Source organism: Theropithecus gelada, chromosome 18, assembly GCF_003255815.1.
Source record: "Theropithecus gelada isolate Dixy chromosome 18, Tgel_1.0, whole genome shotgun sequence".
NCBI lineage: Eukaryota > Metazoa > Chordata > Mammalia > Primates > Cercopithecidae > Theropithecus > Theropithecus gelada.
The window spans coordinates 16,195,605-16,221,939 of record NC_037686.1 but is presented as its reverse complement, the minus strand read 5'-3'; the positions used below and the strand labels follow the sequence as shown (position 1 = coordinate 16,221,939).

The 26,335-nt window shown below is 42.2% G+C and overlaps 1 protein-coding gene across 2 annotated transcripts in view; it reads right to left on the bottom strand.

The window, feature by feature from the left end:
- The window catches only part of TTC39C (tetratricopeptide repeat domain 39C), a 141,919-nt gene that overhangs the window by 20,035 nt on the left and 95,549 nt on the right, over nt 1–26,335 (bottom strand). For both annotated transcript variants that reach the window (XM_025365598.1, XM_025365597.1), the window contains exon 7: nt 575–668. In XM_025365598.1, coding sequence (XP_025221383.1) covers nt 575–668 — 94 coding nt within the window. The remainder of the gene's footprint in view (nt 1–574; nt 669–26,335) is intronic.

Genomic DNA, 26,335 nt, shown 5'->3' with positions numbered 1-26,335 from the left:
GTCTCTCCAGTAAGGGAGAAGCAGAAGGTGGCAGCTAACATGTATGGAGCGCCTTCTGTGCCAGGTCCCCTGCATGAGGCTTCACACGTCATGTCATCCAAACCTGACAGCTGCTACAAGGGGAGGCACCTTAACTCCAATGGCAACTACGTGGCTGGGAAGGTTTGGGCAACTTGTCCAAGGTCTCAGAGCTAGTTGATGAAAAACATTGGGGCTTGAGTCCAACTATCTCCTGTCTCCTATTTTTCTTCTCAAGTGAACACTGGTGGGAAGGAGTAACAAAGAGATTTGAATTCTAATGCACAGTCCAATAAGGTATTTCTGGTCATTTAATCAATTCATTTAACATCACCTATTATCCTAAAATCAAAATGCTGTAAAGAAAAAGTGTTATAAAGAAGTAATGAGAATCAGAGAGAGAAGTATCATTGCATGTGCTATGGGAATAATTGAAGTCCTTCTTACTACAGAAGGCATCAAGCATTTTGCAGACACGCATCAAATGGCATGAAAGCTAAAACACTGCATTAATACTACCTCCTAAAAAGAGGCTGGACAGACATTTCATATTTACCAATTTCATACAGACAGACATGTTGAATTTCTCTCTGATCTACTGCAAGTTCCAAAGCAGTGTGGAAAGACGTCAAGGCACTGTTGATTTGACACTAAGGAGGAAAGGAAAACAGAATTATCGGCTAAGATCTGTCGATAACATTACAATCATCATAATTCAAAAGCATCTTTTTCCTTCATAGTTATTTTAAACAGGTTAAGCAGTATAGAAGACAGCGGTTTAAAGATTGCTAGGAAAATACTCCGATTTGCCCCCCACACAGCTGTGAAATTAACCTAAGCACAGAGAACCTCTCCTTTCTCAGGTGGTAATGGCTCAGCTCGCACGGCCTTCTCCTTCTGCATTCTCTCATACTTGTAGGATATGCTGGATTTTAACTGTTTGCTAATCTAGCTCCTTGTTACCACATAGGTGTGGAAAGGGAAGGGACTCTATTTCATCCCCGTGTGCACCCAGCCCTGGCCCAGAAGTCTCTCAATCACTACTGAGTGAATGCACCAAGCCACTCTCATTAGCCTGGTCCTCAGTGAGCTCTTCACCATACAGTTGACAGTCTGCTTCTATACCCTAGAATGCTGTTCTCCAATGGCTTCTGCTCATCAAATCTCCTCTCCCAACACTTCAGAAATTCTCTGAGGATCCAGATTACATTTCCGACATTTGCATTCACATAACACTGCCTGGGACCCAGCAAACTCTCAAATGTTGGCTCTACTTACTCCCAGTTAAACACATTTCGTTTTTTACTCCACTAAAGATCTCGTTCAGGGTCTGCCAACATGATGCCACAAGTACCCAAGAGGAGCAGCTCAAAAGCATCACCAGGATTTGAAGGGTTAGTTTCATCTTAGATAGGCATTGAGAAATGCTAAATGTCATGTATCATTAATAAATAAATCTTGAACACCCAGATGACCTGACAGCTTCATTCTGAACAGTGCGTGCATTTTTTTCTTGCTCTGCTGGTGCCAGGGCTCCTCTCATCACTGCCCTACACTTGCAGTGAGGTGGACTTCCCTCCCCTGGGCTTCCAGGTGTGCCTCCTGCTGCTTCTCTATGCTTCCTCCCTGTTCAACACTCCCAACTGCCCCTTCTGTCCACAGCCAGCCAGGTGGGGCGGAAGGGTCCTAGAGGAGAAGCTGCAGGCTTCTCAGAGGACGGGTCCCCCACCCGCAGACCTGGGCTCCTTTTCTCCGCACGTCACTGCAGGAGGCCTCAGGGAAACAAGGGCGCCAATGAGTCAGCAGGTGATCCTCAGGACAGCCTGTGACTCAGGAACACTGTAAGCCACATGACTCATTAACCAAGGCCCAGCTGGATCAATAACTGCTCATGCCCCAAAGTAACACTCTCCTCTGTTGTCAGGAAGGTTGAAACTGTAGCATTCAATCCATTATCACCGTTTATGAATACTGACCAGGTAGCCACAGAAGACACGTACCACCGCATCCCTGATTCCTGTTCTCAGTAACTTAACGTCCACTTGGAGGAAACCTCATAGCAATGGGAATCGCCCACAGCTCAGAAGGCAGGCATTGACACTGACTGTTAGTTAGCACACAGCCCAAATACAAAACATCAGGGTTGAAAACAAGAAAAAGCAATCCTTTATGATGCAGGAATGTGTGCATGAGCGCGTGTGGAGGTATCTCGACGCTCATGTCACACCCCACGTTTAATTCTTCCCTTTTGGGATCAACAGTTCTTTTCCTGAATCAGATATGCACTCCATTTAGCATATTTATACAGAAACCACAGCATTAGGCGTTCAGCTTTGCACACCTCTCTCACTTTGCTAAATTAATGACATAGTTCTCACATACAGAATGTTTCTAGATGGGGCATCACCACCGAGCCGTCCCCTGCTGTCCCCCACAGTACATGACAGTGCAATAGCACGCTGTCCTTCAGAGAACAGCAAATTAATCAGGAAACATTTACTGGGCAACCGCTATGTGCCAGGGACAGGCTCTGGAGATAAAAAGATGAGTCCAAACAAAGCTTTGAATCCCAGTAAAGGAAAAAGAAATCCAGGTAGTATTTCAATCAAATTATTTCTCTTAACCCTTTCAAACTCTCTGAGGTAGGCATGTATTAATTCCATTTGCAGATGAAGAAAGTAAAGTTCAAAGAAGTTAAGGAGCTTGGTCAAGGTCAACAAGGCAACAACTGACTAGTAATCAAAATTCTGCCTCAACTGCCTCTAAAGTGTGCTTTCTTCGGGGAGCGTGTACGCAGACGTGGTTGGGGAGCGTGTACGCAGACGTGGTTGGGGAGCGTGTACGCAGACGTGGTTAACTCAAGGATCCTGAGATGTGAGAGACTATCCTGGATTAGCCAGGTTGGCCCTAAATACAATCACATGTATCCTTCAAAGTGACACACATAGGAGAGAAGGGGACACTGTCAACTGTGCAGGCAGAGCCTGGAGTGATGCTGCCACAAGTCAAGGAAGGCCAGCAGCCACCAGAGGCTGGAAGAAGCAAGGCAGGGTTCTCCCTGCAGCCTCCAGAAGGCATGAAAGCACTGACTGAGGCCAGGTTGTGGAGCTCAATGGCATTATGCCGAGAGCAAACAGAACTACAGAATTCATTCTAGTTCTATCCTCATCACTGAGTGAGGAATTATGACGAACAGCCATTAGCACAGTTGAAATAGATTTTCCCTTATTTCTCTCATATATATATATACACACACACACACACACACACACACATATATATATATAAAATTTAAAGACAGGGTCTAGCTCTGCCTCCCAGGCTGGAGTGCAGTGGTGCATTCATGGCTCACTGCTGCCTCAATCTCCCAGGCTCAAGCAATACTCCCATCTCAACCTCCTAAGTAGCTGGGACTATGGGCATGCACAGCTGTGTCTGGCTAAATTTTTTTTTTAATTTATATTTTGTAGACCCGGGTCTCACTACATTGCCCAGGCTGGTCCCAAACTCCTGGGCTCAGGTGATCCTCCCACCTCGGCTTCCCAAAGTCCTGGGATTACAAGCATAAGCCACCATGCCCATTCTCACTAAAAAAATTTAAAAGAAAAAAATGATCTGTGAGATTTTTTTTTTTTTTTTTTTGGAGACAGAGTCTCACTCTGTCACCCAGGCTGCAGTCAGCGGTGTGATCTCGGCTCACTGCAACCTCTGCCTCCTAGGTTCAAGCAATTCTCCTGCCTCAGCCTCCCGAGTAGCTGGGACTACAGGCATGCACCACTGCGCCTGGCTAATTTTTATATTTTTAGTAGAGATGGGGTTTCACCACATTGGCCAGGCTGGTCTCAAACACCTGACCTTGTGACCCGCCCACCTTGGCCTCACAAAGTGCTGGGATTACAGGTGTGAGCCCCCGTGCACAGCCCATGGTGGATATCTTAATTTGTCATCATAAAAACTCTCACAGAGGCTGGGCGTGGTGGCTCACGAGGTCAGGAGATCGACACCAGCCTGGCTAACATGGTGAAACCCCATCTCTACTAAAAATACAAAAAATTAGCTGGGTGTGGTGGCACGTGTCTGTAGCCCCAGCTACTCAGGAGGCTGAGGCAGGAGAATCACTTGAACCTGAGAGGTGCAGGTTGCAGTGAGCCAAGATCGCGCCACTGCACTCCAGCCTGGGTGACAGAGCGAGACTTTGTCTCAAAAAAAAATAAGTCTTTCTCTAGTCCACCATGGACCAGAGAAAGAATTATCTTCAACTGGATACTTGATTCACAGTTCAATTTTAAAGAAATACAGATACTCTGACCTCAAAAGCATTTGCTTTAAAATGGGCTGGTATAAAAAGCCACTAGGCCAGGACTGACTTAGTGCCCTCTAGGCTTTTGTCTCATTAATTATACCTGGACACACTGTGTCACAAAAACCACTCCAAGCCTCAGTTTCCTCACTAGTAAAATGAGAAACAATACTGGCTAGCTGTATCTGCTTCCAGCAAAAGCCATGAAGAACACAAAGCACAAACCTTTGCCAAATTAAGTATGGCATATTTATTGACAAATTCACATCAGCATAATCTGCTGCCATGGCACTGTTACTAAAGATGGAGCATATTTTTCCAGTTATTCGAGTCTGTCCTCTTACCGGTATATTCCTAGATATTTTCTAGTTCTTCTAGCAACTCTAAAAGGTATTCATTGCTCCATTTTATTCTCTAAGTGAGTGTTGCTGGTATGTGGGAAAACTCTGGATTTTGGCAAGTTGATTTTGTGTATGACACAATATCATCCTCTTAGGAGTTCTCTCTCATATATATATATATTCAATTGCCTTGGATTTTCCATGGAGGCATTAAAATAATTTGCAAGTGACAGTACTGTCTCTTCTTCCAGAACAAATTTGTTAATTGGCTAGAAACACCAGTTAAAATACTGAATTATAACAGCACACTGCATTGCTGTCTTTAATGAGGCCACCATTAAATATGGTTTCACCATTAAATAGGGCTTGCTGCAAGTAGATGCCATTTTTTACTAAATAAGAAATTTCCTTCCCATTTATACCTTACTAACAGTTTTTTTTTTTTTTTAATTTGGATCGAGCAGTACATTTTATTAAATACCATTGATAGGACTGTATGGTTTTATCAATTATATTTCCTTAATGCAAGAAATAACAGGAACACATTACCTGAGGCTGAACCACGCTTGTCTTTTTGGAATAAGTCCTACCAGGTCATAGTACAGCATTTTAAAATTACAATGTTGAATTTAATTTGCTATTATTTAAATTTTTTTTTTTTTTTAGACAGAGTCTTACTCTGTTGCGCAGGCTTGAGTGCAGAGGCGTGATCTCGGCTTGGCTCACTGCAATCTCTGCCTCCTGGGTTCGAGTGATTCCCGTGCCTTAGCCTCCTGATTAGCTGGGATTACAGGTGTGCACCACCAGATCCTGCTAATTTTTTGGATTTTTACTAGAGACAGGGTTTCACCATGTTGGCCAGGCTGGTCTTGAACTCCCGACCTCAGGTGATCCGCCTGCTTCAGCCTCCCTAAGTGCTGGGATTACGGGCATGAGCCACTGCATCCGGCTTGTTTAGAATTTCGATATTGGGAATGCATGACCAAACATTTGTCATTCAGTGCTTTACTCTTTGGTTATCAGGATAATGCCAGACTTGCAGAACCAGCTGCAAATATTTTCATATTTCCTGTGCTCTGAACTGTATAAATAACTAGTTCACTTTCTAAAGCCATGCGTTTCAACTGAATAATTAAATGTTTAAATCGCCATAATTTAAATGTTTTTCTTAATGGCCACACAGTGTAACAAAGAATATTAGACTTTAGACAATACTACCCAATTCTAGCACCAACTTTATAATCAACACAAGTTTGAACCTTAGGAAATAATTTGCTTTGTTTATATTCTCAGGGGGTGCTGAAATTTTGTTTCATTTTAAAGTTTCTTTAATTATTATTATTATTATTAGAAACAGGGTCTTGCTCTGTCACCCAGGCTGGAGTGCCTTGAACTTTTGGGCTCAAGCAATTCTCCCACCTCAGCCTCCTGAGTAGCTGGGACTATGTGTGCACACCACAAATCTGGCTAATTTTTAACTTTTTGTGTGTTTTTTTTTGTTGTTTTTTTTTTTTTTTGTAGAGACGGGGGTCTTGCTATGTTTCTCAGGCTGTTCTCGAACTCCTGGCCTCAGGCAGTCCTCCTGTGTTGGCCTCTCAAAGCACCGGGATTACAGGCATGAGCCACAGCACCCAGCTGGGATGTTGAAATAAATTTCATTTAAGTATAATACTCTTAGGAAAGGTACCTTGTCTTTAAAAATAAGTGTCACCTGTTAATAGTGGTGGGAAATAATCCACAATATTGTTTTCCAACATTCTGAACACACACTCACAGTAAATGGCAATTAAGTCTCCTACCAATTGTTTCAGACTCACTAGGAGAAATGCCAGATTTTATCCAACAGGCATAATTAAGATCTGTTTAAGATCCTATCATAAATACACAAGAATGTACTCTTGCCTAATATCCAAACAAACACATGCATGTTCTGTGGCAAGAGAAGGGACAAAGAGAAATAAACCATGTACTATAAAAGGATGGAGCAACTACAGGTGACATTTTCCACAAAATTAAAAAATTCAAGCTATTATTGATATTTCCACACTAATGTACTTTTAAAGCCCTATATAAAGATCTCAACATATAAACATGAAGATACAAAAAAGTCTGAATGATTCTCAGAGTCAACACATGAAGCCTGGGGCCTACTAATGTTCCCTGTCGTTCTATTGAAAAATGCTCACCAGCAATACCTAACTGAGAGGACTTGCTGAACTCAGCTACCCAGCAAAAGGTTCCATGTCTAGAGTTGCGAAAAGGGTAGAAATGGAAACAAGCCCTAGTTCTTTTGGGGATTTGGCCCAGACTATATTGCCAAAGGGATGTCAAGTTCCAGCCCTCCCCGAATCTGTAACACAAGATTCTGCTTCCCAAGCGAGCAGTTTCCTTTTGTGCCATCTCCAAATCATATTTAATGTTAAATGACAAAAAGCTCACACGCGCAAAGGTTTCAGTTCAGAGCCCTGTCTGCTGGCGTTAAGATAATGTTGGTGCCACTTCCATCTGTTGGGTTAAACATCGGACAAGAGGTGACTGTTGCAGGGACAAATCACAGAACACAATAGTCCCTTCTTCCCTAATTCTATAGCTTTGATGTGCATTTGCCTTTGAGAATGTTCAAATCTGTTAGATAAATAAGTTTGCAATTTGTAAAACATAAGCACATTCTATTTTAAGACGTTTTAAGCAACTAGTAAGTAAAAAGCCTGTTAGAGCCTAAGCGACATGGTGAAACCCCATCTCTACAAAAACACAAAAAATTAGGTGGGTTTGGTGGCGCATGCCTGTAGCCCCACCTTCTTGGGAGGCTGTGGTGGGAGGATCACTTGAGCCCGGGAGGTCGAATCTGCAATGAGCCGTGATTGCACCACTGCACTCCCGCCTGGGTGGTAGAGGGAGACCCTGTCTCAAAAACAAAAGTTTGTTAGTGTATTAGTCTATTTTCATACTGCTTATAAAGAAATACCTGAGACTGGGTAATTTATGAAAAAAGAGAAGTTTAATGGACTCACAGGTCCACATGGCTGGGGAGGCCTTGCATCATGGCAGAAGGTGAAGGAGGAGCAAAGGCACGTCTTACATGGTGGCAGGCAAGAGAAGTGCAGAGCAAAGGAGGGGGAAAGCTCCTTATAAAACCGTCAGCTCTCATGAGAACTCACTCACTATCATGAGAACAGGATGGGGGAAACTGCCTCCCTGATTCAATTACCTCCACCTGGCCCCTCCCATGACACATGGGGACTATGAGAACTACAATTCAAGATGAAATTTGGATGCAGACACAGCCAAAACATATCAGTTAGAATAGCAAAATTCACGAGATATATTTAGAATAAAAGAAGCACTCAGCAAGTAGAGTGTGCATGTGGATGTGTGTGTGTGTACATGTGTGTGTGTTAGTGAGAGAAGGATGAAAGGCCTAAGAGATATTTAATATTCATGAGGCATTTGGGAACTAACTATGCATGAGATTAAATATACAAACAATACTAAATATTTAGCATACTAAATATACATGAGAACTTAATATTCATGAGGTCTTAATTTGACCATCCACTGGTGACACCCATTCAGGCACCAGGTATCCTCTGCCCAGTAAAACACCAATAAAACTCATGGCTGGGTCAGGTGCGGTGGCCCACGCCTGTAATCCCAGCACTTTGGGACACTGAGGCAGGCAGATCACTTGAGGTCAGGAGATCAAGACCAGCCTGGCCAACATGGTGAAATCCCGTCTCTACTAAAAACACAAAAATTAGCCAGGCATGGTGGCATGCACCTGTAATCACAGCTCCTCGGGAGGCTGAAGCAGGAGAATTGCTTGAACCCAGGAGGTGGAGGTTGCAGTGAGCCGAGATAGTGCCACTGCACTGGGCCACAGAACCAGACTCCATCTCAAAACAAAACAAAACAAAACAACCCATGGATGTCCATCAGTCTACTGCACTATGGCCAGGTGTACTCATCCCCATGGGTCTCTGATCAATTGTGTGCCACAGCCCAGGATGCCCTCCACCTGCAGGCCCCCTCTCTCAAAACACAACGCTGGTCCTTCTAACCACATGTCAGTGAGGAAGAGGGATGTGCAGAGGAAGGGAGGGGAGGACACTGCATGTTGCACACCCCAGCACCCAGGTTGCACGGTCCTCCCACCCACCCCGCCTGCAGCCTCTCCTGAGACCACTAACTGATGCTTTCTCTTTCCCCAGGCTATTCACTGAGCGATTTACATCAATTCAGTAAACTGCGTGATTCCAGCCCATTTTAATATGGTGTGAGAATCTTTCAGTTCTGAGACCTCTGGAAGAATATGTAGGTGGTGTGCTTGGAGGTGACCAGGGCACCGACGGCATCTGCATAAAAAGGGAGAGAAACGTCCAGTTGCCCGTGGCGAGACACTAATTGGCACTGGTTGTCAACCATTAGGAACTGAATTGTGTCCCTCCAAATTCATGTTAAAGTCCTAAGCCCCACATCAGAATGTGACCTTATTTGGAAACAGGGTTGTTGAAGATGTGATGAGTTAGGTTTAGATGAGGTCACACTGGAATAGGGTGGGTCCTCACGCACTCATAAAGGGGGAAAATGCAGACGCGGAGGCCAGCGCAAAGAGAGAACACCATGCAGAGGTGGAGGCAGAGACGGGGCAACACTTCTATAGGCCAGGACATGGCAAAGCTTGCCAGCAAGCCCCAGAAGCCAGGAGAGACGAATGGAACAGGTTCTCCCTCACAGCCCTCAGAGGAGCTAATTCTGCTGACTCTAATTTTGGACATCTAGCCCAGAGCTGCGGGACAATACACTTTCGTTGTTTAAGTCCCCAGTTTGTGATACTTTGTTACGGCAGCCATAGGAAACCAAGACACCAACTGTCAGGGGTGTCCCTTCTTTGGGGATCCATTCACCTCCGTCCACCATCACCTATGTGGTAGCATGGAAGTGTCTTTCTCTGGTGTAAGGGCAAGGGTGAGCACCTGTCCAGCGAGGCAAGTCACAGTGCTCCCCACATCCTACTCAGAAGCCACCCCAGGAGCTCTCACAGGTGACAAAGGTGGGCCAGTGCGGTGCCTGCCTACAAGTGTGTGTGTGTGTATGTGTACGTGCAGGCGTGTGTGTGTGCACGCATATGTATTTCATATATGCATGCCTATATAGTACATTTATTTCCCTCTTAGGTTGGCAAATTAGAACAGAAATTTGTATAAATACCCGATTACCAGCCATAAAGATTTTAGTAATTTTCCATATGTACCAACAGTTTGTAAAGGGTCAATTTCCCTATATCTTTTATTCACACTGAATGTTTTCAGTATTAGCCAACCATTTCTCCATGTTGTTTTAATTGGCATTTCCTGGATTTTTGCGAGGTTCACATGTTATTGGCCATGTGTATATCTTATTTCCTGACTACCCAGCTTAGGTGTTTTGGCATTTTTCTTTTTCTGTGCTTTTATTTATTTATCCTTCCATTATGTCCTAATTTTGAAAGAACTCTTTCTACATTAAAGATGCTAACCTTTAGTAGGTTAGCATCCAGGGTTTCTTTTTTTTTTCTTTTTTTGAACTTTATAATATTTTTACAATACAGAAGTTTATTTTTATGTCAATTCTATCAATCTTTATGATCAATTTTATCCATCTTTTTCTTAATATGCTTTGATTTTACAGTTATGTTTAGAAAGTTCTTGATGGGGGAGATGGAGCTTTTACTACTACTGGGGATGTGGAATTCACGAAATTTGCATAATTAGGGAGCTGTTTCCACATGCCATAAATATGGCTGCTCCCATTCTGACAAGAGTCCAGGAGCTGTAGAAACATAACCATCATCACAGCACAACTGAGAGGAAAAGAACAAGAGACTGTACTTTGTATTCATTCATCACACACACATGCACAGTCACACACACCACACATACACACACACACACCCTGCTCTAAGCACTGGGCACTGGTCTAGGCATTTGAGATACAGCAGTGGCCCAAACCAAGTCTCTGTCCTCGTGGATCTTACGTTCTCATTCTAATGGGGAGGGGCAGACAATAAACAAATAAGGAAACCCCTTTACGCAGTGTCCCGAGAGAAGTCTCTGGGTAGGGATGAGGTGGGTGGTCTCCCTGAGAGGTGACTCTGAACAAACTCAAGGAAGTGAGGTACTGGTGAAAGCAGGTATCAGAGGTAAAAATGTCCTAGGCAGGGCCCAGAAAGCACAAAGGCCCCGAGGCAGCCCTGTGCCCTGTGCGTTTAAGGAAGGAAGGAAGCCAGTGGGGCAGGGGTGGAGTGGGGATGGCCACAGTGGGTGGGCGACGAGGCTGCAGAGGCAACAGACGGTCAGTTCATGCAGGCCCTGATGACCATTATAAGAATCTGGGATGTGGAGCTGGGTGCAGTGGCCCATACCTATAATCCCAGAACTTTGGGAGGCCAAGGTGGGTGGCTCATTTGAGGTCAGGAGTTCAAGACCAGCCTGGCCAGCATGGTGAAACCCAGTGTCTACTAAAAATACAAAAATTAGCCGGGTGTGGTGGCAAGTGCCTGTAATCCCAGCTACTCGAGAGGCTGAGGCAGGAGAATCGCCTGAACCCAGAAGGTGGAGGTTGCAAGGAGCCGAGATGACACCACTGCACTCCAGTCTAGGCGACAGAACGAGACTCCACCTCAAAAAAAAAAAAAAAAAAAGTGAATTTGGGATTTCGCACTGAATGGGAAGGGAAGTTATTTAAGGGTTTTGTACAGAGACATGACGTAATGTAACCTAAATTTTACTAATGAAGTTACTTTGACAGATATGTTAGAACAGACTGCAGGGCAAGAAGAGCAAAAGCAGGGAGTCAGGATGATGTGACCATCCAGGAGAAAAACAGTGTTGGCTGAGACTGGGGCAGGAGGAGGGGCAGGTGGGAAGGGCAGAAAGAATTAGCCTCTGAAATTCCTAATTCATTCATAAAACTCCATATAGTATAAGAAAGTGACTCTGAATGTGAACATCACATGTGAAAGAGATACATACAGCAGACAAAAGCTGATGCTGACCTTGAAATATATGCCCTATAGGAGACAAGGCAGGGGAGTTCAGTGAGTTTCCAAGAACCAGACCACCTGCGAGCTGTTTGTTACTGCTGGCTATGCAGACCAATAGCAGATAAGTAAATTACACACAGATTTTCGTACCACAAGGATGTTGTGCACGTCTCCATTTGTCCTTTCATGGTTTGTATAAATAATTTCCAACAAGAACACCTCCAGTGCCTACTGTGAATGACTGTTTAGAAGATACAGATCCCCACCTGATAATTATAGTCAATAGTCAGGTATTGAGCAAATGTAAATAGTATATATTTCTGGAACGCAAGATGTCTATCTGTACCTTGACGTACTTTTGAACTTCACCACATTCTCAAATGAATATGACTTATTTAGACAAAATGAGGCAGCTGGAAATTAACATTCTGATGTGGAGCAAGGAGAGGCTAAGTAAAGAGCCTTTTTTTCTTTTTCTTTTTTTTTCCCAGACAGGGTCTCACTCTGTTGCCCAGGTTGGAGTGCAAGTGGCGCGATCACGGCTCACTGCAACCTCTGCCTCCTAGACTCCAGGGATCCTCCCACCTCAGCCCCCCGAGTAGGTGGCACTATGTGCACACAACACCTGGTTAACTTCTGTATTTTTTGTAGAGACAGGGTTTTGCCATGTTGCCCAGGCTGGTCTCTAACTCCTCCCACCTGGCCCTCCCAAGGTGGGATTACAGGTGTGAGCCACCACACTGGCCTAGGGAAAGAGCCTTTCAGCACAGCTGCTTTAATAAGCTTATCCTGGTCTCATCATCCTAATCAGAGGGGCCAACATGTAGGGTGCTCTTAACCCTGTGCCTGGTAAGAGGGCAAACCTTCCTCATTGGCCAGGTGTACAATCTCCAGGCCTCACTGAAGGCCACGCAGCCTTTGAGGTGGAGCCCAAACGCGAACCTGCTCAGTCTGACTCCAGAGCCAGCACTGTGGACCTCCCCGCTCCATGGCCTCCTCAACCTAAAGACAGGCCCCACCTCTCCAGTCGTCTCCACCCACAGCAACCATCCATTCACTTGGCGCTTTCTTTTTCTTGCTTTTTAGTGTATGCACAACGCTTTCTTCATAATTGAATTGCATGTTTCTTGTGGGCAGGGAATTTTCATCCCCAGAAGGCCTTTCACATCATAGCCAATAAATACTTGATTATGTACAAATAATGGATAGAGTAGTTATGTTTTCAGCATCTCCACATGAATGAATAGCAGTCCCCTTGAAAAATGAGTTATGCAACTGAATCCACCACTAATGGTAGAGGAAATGAAAAACGCACCAGTTACAAAATTTCCTTGGTCCCTCAACAGTTATGACAGGATTTTGACATTTGTGATGGAAAGGACTTCATAGTGGGATTTACCATTCAGACACGATTCTGTCCAGATAGGAAAGGAGCACTTGATAAACGAACCCTGTGCTTAGTGCTTTACCCTTCCCAGGCTGCATTACTGAAGGCTGACACCGTCTCCTAACGGGAAGTACTGCCTTCATTTTTACAGATGAGGATACAGGCTCAGAAAGCTGGGCTGGGCCAGTAAGTTGAAGACCCCATTTTGAGATGAGCCTGGTGCTCTCTCCACTATACCAAAATGCCTTTTAAAATGATGGGGAAAATGTATGTGAAACATAGCAGTAAGTTGAAAAGAAATGTGCCTATGTTAAAGACGTTATCAAAGAATTAAAAATAACAGCGAAGAAGATAACGCAAAGAATTAACTCAGAAAACCAAATAACAGAAATACAGAAGACACTAGTCTACAAACACAGCCACACAACTCCAATGGAGACGGCATTTCAAGACAGATAAACCTAGAAAGCCGAGAAGATCTAATATGCATCAAGACTGGTATAAGAAACAAACCATACACTGAATATTTCCTAGACCTGAATGACACTCTCTGTAAAGGGTGTTCAATGGGGAAGAGGCTATGTGGATTTTTTTTTTTTTTTTTGACAGAGTCTCTCTCTGTCGCCAGGCTGGAGTACAGTGGCACCATCTCAACTCACTGCAACCTCTGCTTACTGGGTTCAAGGGATTCTCCTGCCTCAGCTTCCTGATTTTTAGTAGAGACGGGGTTTCACCATATTGGCCAGGATGGTCTCGATCTCTTGACCTGGTGATATGCCTGCCTTGGCCTCCCAAAGTGCTGGGATTACAGGCATGAGCCACAGTGCTCAGCCAATTTTTTAAAATGAAGAATTAAAGCCAAGTTGTAAAAAGCAGAAGCAATCCCAGGGAGTTAGTTTTGAAGATTTTATTGAGATACATAGTGAGTTTTGAAGCTTTATTGAGATCTAATTCACAAACCAGAAAATGCATCCTTTTCAAGTATAAAATTAAGTGGCTTTTAAAATATATTCACAGAACCACAACATTTGAAAGCTGGAAGAGATCTCACAAATTACCTAGCCGACTGCTTCCCAAAGTACGTTCTACTGAAGCTTTTAGTCTCACAGGCTACAGTATAAACAGGAATTTTCCTGGTCAGAAAAACTGGTTAAACATGGCATTAACTGCATACTCTCATCTTCCCCTTGGAGAATCACAGTGCAAAACTAAAGCCTGGGAGAAGTCCCAGGATATTCCAATTAACCCGACACAGAAGCTCTTTTCATGGGACATGTACTAACAGACCATCAAGCAGTGAGCCGGGGCCAGTGCTTCAGAAAACCCTGCCTTATTCCAACCGTCTAACAGCCAGGTGAATAAAAAGAACACCAGAGAAGGCCCACTGGCTTGAGGTCTCTGAGCTCCTTCAGACTGCCTGACGTGAAAGCAACATTGAGAAATAATTGTTGCTGTTTATGGCAGAGCCAAAACTAGAAACCAGATTCACAGACTTCTAGTCCAGTGTTCTCTCTACAATGCCACACACTAAAAGCTGAAGCTGGGAAGCCTTATGTCAATAAATCCCCTCCACTCTGGCCACAGCCCTAAGGACAGTCACACTGCAGTGCTACTGTCCTTCCAGCCAACGACTCGGCACTCACTCCAAGCCTTGTGCTGCACAAGCCTCTGGGGTCACCTCACTGAACCCTAACAGCTAAACTGCGCCAAGGTACTACTGGGGTCCCCATCTCACTGAGGAGGGAAGCAAGGCTTAAAGAGGTGAAGGATCTTGTCCGAGGTCACTCAGCAAGAGTGGAGGGTCCAGGATTCATCCCAGCAGTGGCCTCCAGGGGTAAGCTCTAAACCCCGGGTTTCTGCCAGGCAGAGGACAAAGGCCACAGACTCAGAGTAGGCCTCCTGTGAAGTTTACTAAAGGACGTAAGATGAATTATAATCATAATCAGATAATTAAGACACATCACAATGAACATTTAATAAAATCTTCAGCCTCCCTAAACACTCTCAAGTAAAACAGATAAAGAAACTTAGGCCAAATTTCCATTTAGGGAATAAGATCAAATCCCTAATCCCACAACACCAATATCAAACTATTCTAATACAACAAATGTGTTATGATAAACTATTAAGAAAAACTATAAAACAAGCTAAGTTAAGGGAAACTAGAAACAATGGAAATTTAAAAATGAGTTGATAAAAAAATCAATCTCTCTCTCTCTCAAAACCAATATGATAATCCAAAAGCTTAATCATAAAATTAAGAAAACACAAATTAGTCTAATAAAATAATACCACCTTTTTACAGATCTGAAACTAGTATTCAGTTATATGTTTGGAAAGAAAACTATAACATAAAACTAAAATGGATATAAGTAAATATATAGTAACATTATAGAAAGAAATAAGGGAAGTTATTAAAAAACTGATTTCAAAAGGGAATTTCACAACAGTAAGTTACATGAGAATTCCTTCCAAGTTTAATGGCAGTTTAATTACTGTAAGTGATTTGTTTCTCCAAAATGTAAGAAAGAGATGGTTTTAGTCAAATCATTAAAAACAAATCAGGTTTATTCCTAAAGCCTAGTAAAAACAAGTCCCAGAAATATTTATATTCACATTTAAATATGTATACATATTAATTGCTAAGTTACATATATAAGTTATATATTATATATAACATTGTTATGGATCGAATGCTTCTGCCTCACAAAATTGATACATGAAATCCTAACCCTCACTGGAACTGTATTAGGAGGTGGGAGTTTTGTGAGGTAATCAGGTCATGAGGGTGAAGCCCTCATGAATGCAATTTGTGACTTCATAAAAGAGACCCCTGAGAGCTCTCTAGCCCCTTTCCACCATCTGAGGACACAGTAAGAAGCCATCATCTATGAACCAGGACATGGTCCTCACTAGACACCCAATCTTCTGGCACTGTGATCTCATACCTGTCAGCCTCCAGAACTGTGAGAAATAAGTGTTCTTTTAGTCACCCAATCTATGGTACTCTTTTATAGTAGCCCAAACTAAGACCTATATACACACACACACACACACACACACACACACATTTCTGTAACTTAGCAAATAAAAGCAGTGGGATATACTAGAAAAAACACTGAATTAAAAAAAGAAAGCAGCACTTTGGGAGGCCGAGATGGGCAGATCATGAGGTCAGGAGATCGAGACCATCCTGGCTAACACGGTGAAACCCTGTCTCTACTAAAAATACAAAAATTAGCCAGGCGTGGTGGTGGGCGCCTGTAGTCCCAGCTACTCAGGAGGCTGAGGCAGGAGAATGGTGTGAACCCGGGAGGCGGAGCTTGCAGTGAGTGGAGATCGTGCCACTGCACTCCAGCCTGGGCGACAGAGTGAGACTCCGTCTCAAAAAAAAAAAAGTACAGGCTGGGTGCAGTGACTCATGCCTGTAATCCCAGCACTTTGGGAGGCCAAGGCAGGAGGATCACTTGAGATCAGGAGTTGAAGATCAGCCTGGCCAACATGGTGAAACCCCATCTCTACTAAGAATACAAAAATTAGCCAGGTGTGCTGTTGGGTTACTCAGCTGTAATGCCAGCTACTCAGGAGGCTGAGGCAGGAGAATTGCTTGAACCAGGAGGCAGAGTTTGCAAAGAGCCAAGATTGCACCACTGCACTCCAGCCTGGGTGACAAAGCGAAACTCCATCTAAAAAGAGAAGAAAAAGAGATGAAGAGAAGAGAAAAGAAAAAAGAAAGGGAGGGAGGGAGGAAAAGAAAGCAAGAAAGCAAGAGACAGACAGATGGAAAGGGGAGGGGAGGGGAAGTGAGAGGGGAGGGGAGGGGAGGGGAGGAGAGGGGAGAAAAGGAAAGGAAAGGGGAGAAAAGAAAGGAAGGAAGGAGGGAAGGAAAGAAGAGAGAGAGAAAGAAGGGAGGGAAGGAGGGAAAGGAAGGAAAGGAAAGAAAGAAAGCCTGAATTCTAGGTCTTCCTTAATCCTAAAATAACCATGCACACTTTCACAAAGTACTTACTCATCTGGACCCCTGCTTGCTATATATAAGAAAGGACAGACATATGCAAAAATTTTATAGTCAAAATGGGAGAAATAAAAGGTAACATGACTAAATGAAGATATATCCTCAGTGACTAAGAAATATTATAAACATAGTAAAATTTAAATTTCCCCATAATACAGAGAACCTGCGAAACTGAGAGTTATGCATGTATGTAAGAGAACAAGTGGATAAAAAATAATATAACATATATTTTAAAGGCAATAATGATGTTTTATTTAAGGCATATGCAGGGTCTTCAAAATGGTCATATATTATATTATATATTATAATATCATATATTGTATTATATTATAATGTGCATTATAATAAAACTATGCATGAATTTCACGTTTTTTATCTCAAAATAAGCCTATACTAACTTGTTATAACATGTCTGAGCAGGATCTAGTTTGAGGAACTAAGAAGTATAAGACATCAATTTGAAAAGAGCCCCTATCAGACCAACATAAATTCTGCATTTAAATGGAAGCAAGAACAAACATAAAACTTATGGTGAGGCTTGGGTGAAAGAATGGTGAAATCACTGACACTTTACAAAAAGTTTATGGGAATAATTCCCCAAACTTTTTGAAGTCCCCTTATCACAATTATCAAAGCTATATAATATTCATTTAAAAGTAAAAAGTATAAAGATAAAATATAAAAAGTAAAAAAAAATATTTTATCTATTTCAAGAATTTGATTCAATGACAGGAAGAGAAAATACCCTCGAATCAAAAGTGCATCCCTGATTTACAGAAGGGATCAGAATCAGCAGTTTGCAAATGGATAACTAAGTTTATGAAGGGGCCAAGATGATGTTGAAGATGAAGCCCAAAGTGGCAGACCATCTACATGGATTTGCAAAGAAAATATTAATCTTGTTCATGCCCTAATTGAAGGGGACTACATAAATAATAGCCAACACCATAGACATCTCAATTGGTTCAGCTTACACCATTCTGACCAAAAAAGCTGAGCAAACTTTCATTTGATGGGTGCCAAAACCACTGCACCCAGATCAGCTGCAGATATGGGCACAGTTTTCAATCGTCATTTGATGGGTGCCAAAACCACTGCACCCAGATCAGCTGCAGACATGGGCACAGTTTTCAATCGAAATTGTAAACAAGTGGGATCAAGATCCTTAAGCGTCTCTTCAAGGAATCGTAATAGGAGATGAAACATGGATTTACCACTACAATCCTGCAGACCAAGCACAATCTAAGCAATGGCTACAAAGAGGTGGGAGTGGCCTAGTCACAGCAAAGAAAGCAAGAGCAAAGGGGATGGCAACAGTTTTTTTGGGATGCTCAAGGCATTTTGCTTGTTGATTTTCTGGGCACGGGGACAAAGAACGATAACATCTGCTATTTATGAGATTGTTTTAAGGAAGTTAGCCAAAGATTTAGCAGCAAAACACCCAGGAAAGCTTCACCAGAGAGTCCACCACTGTGACAATGTTCCTGCCCATTCCTCTCATCAAACAAGGCCAATTTTGTGAGAGTTTCCTTGGGAATCATTAGGCATTCACCTTACGGTCCTGATTTGGCTCCCTCTGACTTCTTTTTGTTTCCTAATTTTAAAGGGCACCGATTTTTCTTCAGTTAATTATGTAAAAAAGACCGCACTGTAAAAAAGACTGCACTGACATGGTTAAATTCCCAGGACCCATAGTTCTTTCAGGATAGACTAAATGGTTGGTACCATCACTTACAAAAGAGTCTGGAACTTGATAGAGCTTATGTTAATAAAGTTTGTGGTTTATAATTTTATCTTTTAATTCTACTTGTCAATGTACTTTTTTAAGTCCCCTTATCACAATTATCAAAGCTATATAATATTCATTTAAAAATAAAAAGTATAAAGATAAAATACAAAAAGTAAAAAAAAAAGATTTTATCTATTTTAAGAATTTGATTCAATGACAGGAAGAGAAAATATCCTCGAATCAAAAGCACATCCCTGATTTACAGAAGGGATCAGAATAAAACCGTATGTATATCTCATACATGCAAAGAGGCATGAAAATACAGTAAGATAGTTTTTAAATATCCATTTACAATTTAAAAACAGAATAGTCTATAAATCTTATTTTGGGACGGAAGATAAATTTCATTTCTGGAGAAGTGAGTCTATCATTATAACAACAGTGTGTACATGTCTGAATGTTCGAAGTTCCCACGATTAAAGGCAACATTAGTTCTCACAATGAAAGTAATATAATAGATGGAAAATATAATTAACTTCACTAATATTTATATTAAACATTTAGAATTTGGACAAATATATAAGAAATACAGGCATACCTCATTTTATTGCACTTCACAGATACTGCCTTTTTTCTTCAACAAATAGAAGGTGTGTGGCAACCCTGCATCAAGTAAGTGCATTGGCATCATTTTTCCAACAGTATGAGCTCACTTTGTGTCTCTGTGTCACGTTTTGGTAATTCTCCCAATACTTCAAATTTTTCATGACTGCTATATTTGTTATGGTGATCTATGATCAGTGACCTTTGATGTTACTATTTTAATTGTTTTGGAGCACCACAAACCGTGCTCACGTAAGACAACAAACTTAATTGATAAATGTTGTGTGTGATCTGGCTGCTCCACTAACCAGCCATTCCCCCTTCTCTCTCCCTCTCTTTGGGCCCCTCATTCCATGAGATACATTAATTGAGGTTGATTAATAATCCTACAATGGCCTCTAAGTGTTCAAGTGAAAGAAAGAATTGCAAGTCTCTCACTTTAAATCAAAAGCTAGAAATCATTAAGCTTAATGAGGAAGCCATGTTGAAAGCTGAGAAGGGCTAGAAGTTAGGTGCCTTATGCCAGTTAGCCAAGTTGTGAATGCAAAGGAAAAGTTTTTTGTTTGTTTATTTGTTTGTTTTTGAGGCAGAGTTTCACTCTTGTCGCCCAGGCTGGAGTGCAATGGTGCGATCTTGGCTGACTGCAACCTCTGCCTCCCAGGTTCAATCAATTCTCCTGCCTCAGCCTCCCAAGTAGCTGGGGTTACAGGTATGTGCCACCACGCCCAGCTAATTCTTGTATTTTTAGTAGAGATGGGGTTTCACCATGTTAGCCAGGCTGGTCTTGAACTCCTGGTCTCAGGTGATCTGCTGGCCTCAGCCTCCCACAGAGCTGGGATTACAAGCATGAGCCACTGCACCCAGCCGAAAACTTCGTGAAAGACATTAAAAGTGCTGTTCCAGGGAACACACGAATGATAAGAAAGCAAACCAGCCTTATTGCTGATACGAATGAAGTTTTAGTGGTCTGGATAGAAGATCAAACCAGCCACAACATTCCTTTAAACCAAAGCCTCATCCAGAGCAAGATCCCAGCTCTCTTCAATTCTTTGAAGGCTGACAGAGGTGAGGAAGCTGCAGAAGAAAAGCCCAAGATTAGCCGAGGTTAGTTCATGAGGTTTAAGGAAAGAAGCCGTCTCCATAACGTAAAAGCACAAGGTGAAGCAGCAAGTGCTGATGGAGAAGCCACAGCAAGAAAACCAGAAGATCTAGCTAAGATCGTTGATGAAGGCGGCTATACTAAACAACCGATTTTCAGTGGAGACAAAACAGCCTTCTATTGGAAGAAGATGCCATCTAGAATTTTCATAGCTTGAGAAGTCAATGCTTGGCTTCAAAGCTTCAAAGGACAGGGTGGCTCTCTTCCGAGGGGCGAATTCTGCTGGTGACATTAAGTTGAAGACAATGCTCACTTAACATTTTGAAAATCATAGGGCCCTTCACAATTAGGCTAAATCTACTCTTCCTCTTCCTGTGCTCTATAAATGGAAAAAGAAAGCCTGAATGACAGCACATCTGTTTACAACATGGTTTACTGAGTATTTTAAGCACACTGCCGGGACATACTTCTCAGAATAAAAAAAAAAAAAAAAAGATTCCTTTCAAAGTGTTACTGCTTATTGACAACGTACCTGGTCACCCAAGAGCTCTAATGGAAATGTACAATGAGATTTACTGTTGCTTTCATGTCTGTTAACGCAACATCCATTCTGCAGCTCACAGAACAAGGAGTAATTTTGACTTTCAAGTCTTATTATTTAAGAAATACATTTGATAAGGCTATAGCTGCCACAGACATGGCTTCCTCTGATGGATTTGAGCAAAGTAAACTGAAAACCCTCTGGAAAAGATTTATCACTGTAAATGCCATTAAGAACGTGGATTCATAGAAGGAGGTCAAAATAACATTAATGGGGGTTTGGAAGAACTTAATTCCAACCCTCCTAGATGTCTTTGAGAGGTTCAAGACCTCAGTGGAGGAAGGAACAGCCAATGTGGTAGAAATAGCAAGAAAACGAGAATCAGAAGTGGAGCCTGAAGATGGGACTGACTTGCAATCGCAGGACAAAACATGAAGAGATGGGAGGGGCTTATGAGGAGTGAGCACAGAAAATGGTTTCTTGTGATGGAATCTCCTCCTGGTGAAGATGCCGTGAACCCTGCTGAAATGACAACAGAAGACTTAAAACATCACATAGGTTTAGTTGATAAGGTAGATGTAAGGTTTGAAAGGATTGATTTAATTCTGAAGGAAGTCCTACTGTGGGTAAAATGCTATCAAACAGCATCACATTCTACAGAGAAATCATTTGTGAAAGGAAGAGTCAATCGGCGGGTAAACTTCACTGTTGCCTTACTTCAAGAAATTGCCACAGCCACCCCCACCTTCAGCAACCACCACCCTGATCAGCCAGTAGCCATCAACATCTAGGCAACACCCTCCACCAGCCAAAACATTACGACTTGCTGAAGGCTCAGATGATTGATAGCATTTTTTAGCAATAAAGTTTTTTTTTAAATTAAGGTATACTTGTTGTATTTTTAGACATAATGCTATTGCACACTTAAGAGACTACAGTACAATGTAAACTTAACTTTTATATGCACCGGGAAACCCAAAAATTCATGGGACTCACTTTATTGTGATATTTGCTTTAGTGCAGTGGTCTAGAACCAAACCCGCAATGTCTCTGATGTATGCCTGTGTATCTTAGTTGAAAGTCATCAAACTTGGTTTAATCAACAACTTACATCTGAAGAAAAAGAGATTGTATAAAATCATACAGAAAATGCACACTCTCAATACTTTTTTTTTTTTTTTTTTTTTTTTTTGAGATGGAGTCTCGCTCTGTCGCCCAGGCTGGAGTGCCGGGGTGCGATCTCGGCTCACTGCAAGCCCCGCCTCCCGGGTTCCCGCCATTCTCCTGCCTCAGCCTGTCCGGTAGCTGGGACTACAGGCGCCCGCCGCCACCACGCCCGGCTAATTTTTTGTATTTTTAGTAGAAACGGGGTTTCACTGTGTTAGCCAGGATGGTCTCGATCTCCTGACCTCCTGATCTGCCTGCCTAGGCCTCCCAAAGTGCTGGGATTACAAGCGTGAGCCACCGCACCTGGCCAATACTTTTATAAAACATCTTTATTGAGATAAAATTCAAATACCATAAAATTCACCCACTTAAAGTGTACAATTTAATAAGCCTTTAGACTATTCATAGAGTAATATTATAGTTATGCAACTACTACTTCAATCTAAGTTTAAAAAATATATATTTTTGAAATAGGGTCTCGGGTCTTCACGGCTCGCTACAGGCTCAACATCCTGGGCTCAGATGATCCTCCCACCTCAGCCTTCCAAATAGCTGGGACTACAGGTGTGCGTCCAGCTAATTTTTTGTAGAAATGGGGTTTCACCACATTGCCAGGCTTGTCTCAAACTTCTGGGCTCAACTGGTNTGGGACTACAGGCGCCCACCACCTCGCCCGGCTAGTTTTTTTGTATTTTTTGGTAGAGACGGGGTTTCACCATGTTAGCCAGGATGGTCTCGATCTCCTGACCTCGTGATCCGCCCGTCTCGGCCTCCCAAAGTGCTGGGATTACAGGCTTGAGCCACCGCGCCCGGCCAACCTGGCTAATTTTTATATTTTTTGTAGAGACAGGGTTTCACCATGTTGCCCAGGATGGTCTCAAACTCGTGAGCTCAAGCAATCTGCCTGCCCTGGCCTCCCAAAGTGCTGGGATTATAGGCATTGAGCTACATGCCTGGCTGAAAAGACTATTCTTTGCCCACTGATGTGTCTTGATGTCCTTGTCAAAAGTAAATTGATCATAAGGCTGGGTGTGGTGGCTTATACCTGTAATCCCAGCACTTTGGGAGGCTGAGGTGGACAGAGCACCTGAGGTCAGGAGTTTGAAAACAGCCTGGCCAACGTGGTGAAACCCTACCTCCGCCAAAAATACAAAAATTAGCCAGGTATGGTGGCGCACACCTGTAGTCTCAGCTACTTGGGAGGCTGAGGCATGAGAATCACTTGAACCTACGAGGCGGAGGTTGCAGTAAGCCAAGATCACACCACTGCACTCCAGCCTGGGTGACAGAGCAAGACTCTGTCTCAAAAAAAAAAAAAAAAGTAAATTAATCATAAATGTAATTCTCCCTGATCCATATGTCTATTTTATGCTCGTACCACACTGTCTTGATTACTTTGTAGTAAGTTTTGAGAGTAGGAAGTGGAGTTTTCTTTTTCCACTTTCCATTTTTTCCTTCTTTTTCAATATTATTTTGGCTATTTTGGGTCCCTTGAGTTTAGGATCAGTTTGTTAATTTCTGGAAAAAAAAAATATACACACACACACATACACACACACACACACACACACACATATATATGCTGTGATTGTGACAGACCCTGCATTCAATCTGTAGCTCAATTAGGAAAGTATTGTCATCTTAACGATACTGAGACTTCTGATACAAAACATGGGGTATCTTTTCAGTAGTATTTTAAAAAATGTTAAACTACTTTAATTTGTATCATTATGGAAATAAAAATAAACAAACAAAACTACAGGGTAGAGTACTGATTGCTGACACCATGCACAAAATAATGAATAATTATATTCTGGCCCCCTATTTCTTGAGAATTTCTCATCATGTAAGAGCTACACAGAGCTGTTCATAGTCCTTGCTTTTAACAATGCTACCACTGGAGCTATAATCTAATAAGAAACTAAAAACATATATACTGAAATATTTATTGCAGTACTTGCTATCACACTGAAATACTGGGAAACAACAGTCAAATATCCCAGCCACAATTTCCCAACGACAGGAAAACAGCAGATTATTAACACAAGGGAAATCTAAGTAGTCTGCCTGCCTATCAATTATTTATTTTAAAAACTATGTTAATACTTGTAAACATCAGATTTGTAAACAAAACGCAGAAAGTGTCATATGTATAAAGATTACAAAATAATTTTAAGTAAAATAGCTTAGAATGTAATTATCACTAGGTTACTTTTATGATAATTGCTTAACATCTTAAAATAATTATGTATGTGTTTTGAAATGAGAGGATCTCCTTGTCACCTGTAGCAAGCAGAAGGACACCCTACAGCAACCCACTTACTGACATGGAATTCAGCACTAATGCTGCTGAGTGGCAGAATCGGTTTAGCAATATTGCTATAAAGGTCACCTAGCAATAGATTATGCTTTTGCCTCCTACCCTTAGGACTAGCTAGGCAAGGGAAAGCTCATCCTCTTAGGCACACATAATAAGCTTAGGGATATAAATCAATATTAACCTTCTACTTGCTTTTCAACCCAACAGATAGGTAGGGTTAAAAGGACAGCAAGTGTATTGGGGTTACTAACATCTTCTCATTTCGGTAAACAGTCATTAAGCCACACAATATGGATTTATCTCACTGGAAAGTGAGATACAAATACATCCTCCATCTCCTCTACACCAAATTAAATCAATCTCTCATTTTGTATACCTCTAAGAATAAACAGAAACCTTCTTTTTTGGTGCCTGAGCATTAACAGAGTCACGTAGGATGGAGGAAGAGAAGACTACAATTAACAGAACTTCAGGGAATTATTTCTCTTCCTGCATTGCCTTTTTCCTGATCCTATAAATAAAAACATTACATCATGCTGACAAGGCATGCTGTTCCAAATACAAGAGGCGGGCTTGCCCTTCAACAGATGCAAAGAAACACAGCCACCAAACAGCTCTGATAATGTCAACACACCCCAGAGACGGGGGACAGCACAGGCCCTTCTGCACTGGCCCTATTCTCCATGATCCCCCTGGGTCTCCCTGTTCCTTCCTCTATCTGATAAATAAATCACCAGAGGGGTCGACGTCTACTCTCCTGTCCCTGTCACAATGATGAACTGATGGGCTAAAGAATCACAGAGACCTCCCACTTATTCTGGGGGTCACTGATGGAAAATGGAACTTTACCTTAATAAACATACAGAAAGAAAGCACTAAAGCCCACTTTAAAAAGGCACCTCTCACAGTTGATGGCACCCAAAGTCATGGACAGAGGTAAGGTCCAGAGACAGAACACAGGCATGCCGGGGACAGAAGTGTAAAGGAAGTCTTTCATGCAGAGCTTCACAGGGAATTGAAAATGAGGGGGAAGAACCTCCACCCTCTTAAAAGGAACTGGCAAACCAGAGCGACACAAATATGGTGACGTAAAGGTCAAGCATCAAAGCCGTCTCCACAGACACCGAGAGGGTTTGCAAAGCGCATCCTATCATTGTCCCTTTTGCAGCAGGAATGGAGCGAGGGAAGGGGAGGACACAACAGAGTGGTGGATGGGCAGAGAGGGCTGTGTCTCTTCAGAAAAAACAAACAAGGCAGCTTCAAATAGGAGAAAGATTATATAATGAGGCTCCCAGAGCAGGACCATAGCTACCTGATGACTTCAACGTGGCAGGATACCCTAGTCTTTACTGAAATCCAAACTGTTCCATTCTTGACTCGCTACAGACGATGTCGCCAATACATCTGGAGCTCACTTGGAGCCGAGAGGTGCAGATGAGGTGAAGACACCAATGTGATTTTTACCTATGTCTGTGTGTATGTTAACATCTATTTTTATGTATATGTATGTGACAAATATACACCCATACAAATATGAAAGATAAAGTTCATTTAATGTATTTACTTTTTTACTTCAATTAAATTTAATTCAGTTCTTTAAAATCCCATCTTTGAAATAAAAATGTGACTCTTAAGAAATGAAACTGATTGTTTAGCCAGCACACTGGAATTTAAACAGCTGATGTGGACCCCTCCTTAGGAGATCATCTTCTTATTTCAATTATCAAGACATTTTTGCAACTTCTTCTTTGGAACTGACTTCAGAAACACATTTAGGTGCCACAAGAAAAG